This window comes from Rhododendron vialii, chromosome 6a (genome assembly GCF_030253575.1).
Source record: "Rhododendron vialii isolate Sample 1 chromosome 6a, ASM3025357v1".
Taxonomy (NCBI): Eukaryota; Viridiplantae; Streptophyta; class Magnoliopsida; order Ericales; family Ericaceae; genus Rhododendron; species Rhododendron vialii.
Genome location: NC_080562.1, coordinates 32541590 through 32548447, shown reverse-complemented (window position 1 = coordinate 32548447; position 6858 = coordinate 32541590). Strand labels below are relative to the sequence as shown.

Sequence of the window (6858 nt, the reverse complement as noted above, 5' to 3'; positions counted from 1 at the left end):
TTTCCTCCACACCTTAAATTTTCTCTCCAGTAATCTTAATTTCTCCTTAAACCCCTAAATCCATGATTAGCCCTAGTTGGTATTGAAGTGGGTTTTGGCCTGCACGGGTACAGTCTTACAATAACGGGCCGGCTTGTAAGGGTCCCAAAATTTAATTATCCGGTCATTCATAGGACTTCGATTATAAAAAATGGTCAATGAGTGCGATGACTGTGATGAAAATTTTGATACTTTGCCACCATGTGGCAAGAACTTAAATGAAGTTATTAATTGAAAACAAGTTTTATTCAAACTGAGCACTCAGTGATCGGCTTATACTATTGTGAAAATAAGTTTTATTCAAATCATTTTGATGATTTTTTACTTCAACATAAACATAGAATCTACTATATATTTTAAAGCACAATCTATTTTTAAAATTACAAACAGCCAATTTGAGAAGTTAGTCAGATGAAATTCACACACGTTGTATTTGAAATTATACTCAAATCTAAATTAAACTATCCACCTGTTAAATGTTTAGATTTAAAATTTGAATAAATTTTATCCATTATGTTTATATATAAACATCACAATTACTTTATGATATATTTCCTATGAGCACGTTCTATATACTTTTCTTGTTTTGCATTAGTTAGACGATTAGCTTGTCTTTATCCAAGATCTTTGTAATGAATTCCGTTTTGTAAGTGTCGTTGGGCTTATATTGATACAACTTATCTCTTTTGACCAAAAAAAAACTAAAATACAAACTTAATCCTTATTTACAAAAATAACTGAGAAAATTGAATACAACTACTTCCAGTTATTTGAATCTTTACTAAATTACATCATAATTCCTGATTATTAGCTACTAATATGCTTAATACATAAATAAGTATTTAAAACAATACATAGGTACAAGTATACATTTTGGGTGATGCCGAAGGCCCGTCGCCCCCTTATAGTGCCGCCCTTATTGCACATTATTTTATTAGCACAATTTGACAACTTCAACTCAAATAAAAGAAGGAAAAGGTCCCTGTTATTGGATGTTTTTTTAATCTTCAGTTGGGATGTGCTTCTCTAGTTTGATGCTTCGTTTGCATCCCCTCAATGTACCTGTTATCGATTCAAAATAAAGTTCTTTCGCCGATCAAATAAAAAATTCTATGTTACTTCTAACCCTTAATATGTGTTTCCATCTATAAAAAGTGTGTTAATGCTCCAAGGAATTTAACCATCTCTCATCCTTAATCTTAGCCAAAACATGTCTTCTTCAAGACTTCTATCTGCTCTGTATCTTCTCTCCCTCTCTCTCCTCCTCCAACTCGCTCTTGGAGCCAACCTCGTCACCTATACATGCTATGGCTCTGGAAATTTCACTCCAGGTGGCGTTTACAACCAGAACTTGAACAGCCTCTTGAATATTCTCAACTCCAATACCCCGCTGACTGGGTTTGCTTTTAGCTCGCTGGGCCGGAGCCAGAATATTCAGTCCTACGGCCTTGCTATCTGCCGAGGTGACATCAATACCACAGCCTGCCAATCCTGTGTTGACGAGGCAACCACAGAGATTCAAAACCTTTGCCAATTCAACAACGAAGCAGCCATATGGTATGATGTTTGTCAAGTAAAATACTCCAACGTCGATTTCTTGGGCGTAGTCAGTACCGGGCAATGGGAATTAATATGGAATACTGCTAATGCGAGAAACCCAGTTTATTTCAATAAAAAGGTCATAGAGTTATTCAGTCAGTTGAAGGGAGAAGCTAAAGATAGCCCAAAACTGTATGCTGCCGGAGCGTTGGAGATTGGAAACTCGATGACAATATATGGGTTGGTTCAGTGCACCAGAGATCTTTCCAGTGATAATTGTGCCAAGTGTATTGATGTGGCTGTTAAGATTATTGTGCAAGATTCATATGCAAAATTAGGAGCGAATTTCCTGGGTGAGAGTTGTGATGTGCATTATGAGATGTACCCATGGGTCTAAAGAAAATGTACCATGATTGTTAGATGGCAATGATGAATAAGACCCCGTTCCAGAAATCTTCTTAAAAAATAAGCAGCTTATTTCACATTTTCAATTTCAAAAATAATGTAAAAGAAAAATATATTTTCAATTTTTTTTTTGCATCGTATAAAAGATCTCGATGAGTTCTTTCAAACAAGATTCATATTGCATATTATTAAATTTCAATAAGTTCATAATATTTGAACTTGAAATTGCCTTTTTAAAAAATAAGGACTTTTTTCGCGTTCTGGAACGGGCACTAAGTGTTATAGGAACACCAATCTTTTGAGGTCATTACATGTTGTTTTTTTGTACTAAATGGATAAAATAATATTTAGTTATTGTTTTGATTATATGGGATTCCCCTTTCCTTAATTAAGGCCCCGTTTGATAAACGGATTGAAAGTTAGGATTGGATTACTAAGGTGATGGTATTAGTAATTCTTTGTTTGGTTTTCAAAATTGGTTCGGATTGGTAGTCCCATGGGATAAACAATCCGGGCTATAGGGGGTATTAGCAATATCCCTTGGGACTTAGGGTATTCGTAGTCAAATCACATTTCCTCATTGCCAATTCCTTCTATTAATCCAATCTCATCATCTAATCACATCTCAAACAAACGTACTCATTATCAATCCATTTTCATTAGCAATCCCTTTTCATTACCAATCTCAATTTTAATCTCATCTCCTTATGAATCTCAGCCATCTATCACTGTTATCAAACAGAGTCTAAACATAGTACGTTTACGAAGGAATTGAAGTAGTCTTGATCTATAAAAGCAAACTAGTAAAGTATTCTGTAGAATTAATTGAACAATCATTATGAAAACTTTTCTCTCTCTTTCTCTATGTTATATACTCGGTAATAACGGACAATAACGACAAGCTTTACAAACTTTCTACTATGTGTCCATAATTTACTCTATATGTGTATATATATTTTTTAAGTGAGTATGACTTCTCTGCATGGAAAACCAATTAGCCTAGACCCATGCTGTAATACCATTTCAGCATACTATTTTTCTTGGGTTTCGAGAGCTCCAAGGCAAATTTGAGAAGGCACAGCCGCCTTGTTTTTTTTGCCTGGGAGAGGCGCCCCTCTCCCTCCTCCCCTGGGCTCCTCCTCCTCCTCCGCCTCTCCCTCCTCCCCTGGGCTCCTCCTCCTCCTCCATCCGCTTTCCCTTCTCCGCTCTCCTCTTTCTTCCCCTTCTTTCCTATGGTTTTTTTCTTTTTGTTTTCTTCTCCCTCCGATTTGACCCTCTCTATTCGGGGGGTTCCGCCGTCACCGAAGTCATTTGTCCGCATGTAATCCGTCACCGGAGCCCTTGTGGCAGCAACGGTGGAGGTAGTGAGGGTTGCGATTCGTTCAGCGGTTTTTGGGCAATGGGATTTATAGCAAGATCTGGGGGAGTTTTGTCTCTCATTGTGAGAGTTTTGTCTCTCCTTGTGAGTGTAATAAAGTTCACCTGTGGGCGATTTGTTTATTGTTCGGGCTCAAGAAGATTAGTATGTATCTATTGGTGGTTTGCTAGAAATTCATTAGTGTGTTCATTTTTGGTCGAAATTCATTTGATCGTCTGGGTTCTTATTGTCTTTTTTTCTTGGCTAGCAATGTATTTCTTTTTGAGACTGCTATAGGATATATGAATTTTTCGCTCAGCAAAAGATGCATAAGGCGATACCTGGGCTAGGGATGAAAGAGATGATTAGTTTGGCTTTATCCAAATTATCTGTAATGAATTTTGTTGTGTAAGTGCCGTTGGATTTTATTAATGCAGTACCTCTCACTTTTGTCTAAAAAAAAAAGACTTCTCTACATGTATCTTAATTTCCTAATATATAAATGTACTTATGCCACCATCAGATCGATTTTGGATTTGTATGTGGTAGTTATTATTAGAAATAGAAAAAAAAGGAATTTGAAAATTTTTTCAAATAAAAATAGTTTGTTTTTAAAAAACAGTTTAAAAAAGGTTTTTGTGTAACTAGAGTTTGTAAAAAAGTAATTTTTATATGAGAAAAAGTTTTTTAAAAAATAGTTTAAAAAATAGATTTTCAATTTGTATAAAAATTGTTTTTGAGAAACAGTTAAAAAAATAATTTGGGGGAAAAAATAGGTTTCTAGTAAAATATAAAGAGAGAGAACGTTTTTGTGTAATGATGGCTGTATTTAATTGAGAATATGTGAGATTCATTAAATTTGGTTATTGGCGAAAGATTGTTAATTTTGATTATCCAAAACCCGAATTTGATTTTTTTTAAGGAGTTTGTTAGGTTTGATTATAGCGTTGTGGATACCCTGGGAGTGTCTCCAATTTGATAATCAAAACTAAAAAAAAATTGTAAAGTTAGTAACGCTGGTCCAATAAATGGCTCACGATGGTATAACTAAATTTAGCAACCCCTTAACCAATAATCAAATTTTGGCATTTGGATAGCCAAAACTAAAAATCTTTTCTCTTTCAATAACCAAATATAATGGGGACCACACTCTTTTTTTCCTCTCTATTTCTATTTCCTCTCATCACTATCAATGAGCCTAAGAGTATCCACAACGGCATAATCAAAAGAAATATGTTCAAACTAAGCAACCTCCTTAAAAATAATCAAATTTTGAATAACCAAAATTAATAACCTAATTAACCAAATTTAATGAACCCTAGATTCTCAATTAAATACACCTATCATTAAAAAAAACGTAAACCCCCCCCCCCAAACCCAATTCTTTTTCAACAATGTTTCGGAAAAAAATATTTTACTAAAGAAATTTTTTTTTTAAACTGCTTTCCCCCAAAAAAGTGTTTTTTAACTGTTTGTAAAAAACATTTTTATGCAAAACAAACTGTTCTTTTTTTCAAAAAATTATTTTGTTTTTAAAACTGTTTTTTTCAAGACATTTTCTTATATAAAATTTATTTTTTAAAAGAAAACAATATTTTTGAAAAAATGTAAAAATTATTTTCTATTTATAATAAATAGTTTTTATTAGTCTCAAAACTATTTTTAGAAAAAACTATTTCCTATGTTCACAGTTTTAATTTTTTTTTAATTTGAAAAAGTAATATGACATGTTTTGGTTGTTCAATTTTGATTATGCCATTATACACCTATGCATTGCTAACCTTAGCAATCTCTTAAATGGATAATTAAAAGCTGATGTGAAAACTTTTTGTTATCCAGTTTTGATTATAGCATTGTGGAGACACTAACTATCCACTTACATTTATTCTCAACTCTCTCTATCTTTGTCTAATAAAAATAATTTTTTAACCACGAGCCATTGTGGGATATCATGATATTAATTCTAACAACCTCTAAATGGATAATCAAACGATAAAGTGATCGATAAGTTTTATTTACCCAATTTTGATTATGTCAGTTAAGATACCCTAAGTCACATAAAGTAAGACATGAGATCACGAGTGTGAAAGTTTCTTTTTAAAATATCTCAAACCAAAATTTTGCTAGAGTTAAATTAAGAGACAGGGTGTGAATGGTGAATAAGGTTTTCCTGAAGAGGCACAGCAGCTGTGCACAGCGGCCGTTTTCTCTCGCCTCGGGTCGCGCAAAGATGATCTGAGCCGCTCATTTTGTGCCTAAATTCTGAAGTGATTTTGGGTGTTTTGTTAACGCCTCTAATGATATTGAACGAAGCTCATTTTTTACAGAGACCTTAAACGATATATTTTGAACAAAATGAGCGGCTTCGATCATCTTTGCGCTACCCGAGGCGAAAGAAAAAGGCCGCTGTGCACAGCTGCTGTGCACGAATCATTTCTGTTTCCTGAAAAGTTACTCGTACTTGACCTAAAAGTTTAGACACTCGTTGGTTTTGCTCTATGTGTTTATTGATTATATTTTAGTTCGATCCGGATTGGGTGTATCCTTATTTCTGTTTTGATCATGAAAACTGTAAAATGCCGTATAGTTTTATTGAATGCAAAATTGCATTTTGGATCGGAAAAAAAAAATACTCCCTCCGTCCTTTATTTTGTGTCCAGTATTTCATTTTGGGCTATCCCTTAATAAGTGTCCATTTTGTAAAGTTAGGGGTAAAAGTTGGTACATTGTCTATTTTGTCCCTAAAAATAGATTTTATTTTAAAAAGTGAGTGAGTAAAAGTGTAATGATGATGGGTAAGTAGGGAAAGTGGAGGAAAAAGTTGATGTGAAAGGTGTAATGATGATGTCTTTTTAATAAGTTGGAATTACAAAGCAGGACACTTAAAAAGGGACGGAGGGAGTACTATCTTTTTTTTTTTTGATCCGCCAAAAAAAAAAAAAAACACTATTGCAAAAATACTACTATAGTGGCTCCAAGAAATGGAGCTCGGACCAATCACCGAGCCCTAGTACACTGAGTGAGATCTAGAAGACCTCTGAGCCTCGTGCAACATAGGGCCCGGGGACTCCGCCAATTGCCCTCGGGAGCATCGCTCGATAGGTGGAGTCCTCTCGGGTTATGTCACTATCTAAGGGAGCGGAGCACTCCCGACTCGACTCCCTGAGGCTGCTTGAAGGAAGACGGTTACTCCAAGAGGGCCTTATGCGGTTACGCCACGAGATTAATCATTGGGGTCTGACCTGGCTATGTGCTCTGTAACTGTCTTATCCCCTACGTCACCTATGACGTCGCCCAAGGTGGTTATCCGAGCGTACTCTCCACGCACTAGCTTAGAGGCCAAACAAACCAAGGTCTATAAAAACAAAGGGACTCTAACCTATAGAGGTATGTCATTCTACCATAACCCTATACCTATTCACTTTTCCCTACATCTAACTTGATCGTCGGAGGGTCACCGAGCTACCATAACCCTAGTGACTTACTGCGGGTCAAGCGGCGGGCGCGCAAAACGAAAG

General features: G+C 35.3%; 1 protein-coding gene across 1 annotated transcript; it reads left to right on the top strand.

Moving 5' to 3' along the window:
- On the top strand, positions 1 to 2031 carry LOC131330611 (cysteine-rich repeat secretory protein 38-like). Its single transcript, XM_058364241.1, has one exon. The coding sequence runs from the start codon at positions 1250 to 1252 to the stop codon at positions 1973 to 1975; it is 726 nt and encodes a 241-aa protein (XP_058220224.1). The 5' UTR covers positions 1 to 1249; the 3' UTR covers positions 1976 to 2031.
- The last annotated feature ends 4827 nt before the right edge of the window (positions 2032 to 6858 follow it).

Coding starts and splice junctions, on each gene's coding strand:
- LOC131330611 (XM_058364241.1), top strand. CDS start 1,250: ATGTCTTCTTCAAGACTTCTATCTGCTCTGTATCTTCTCTCCCTCTCT.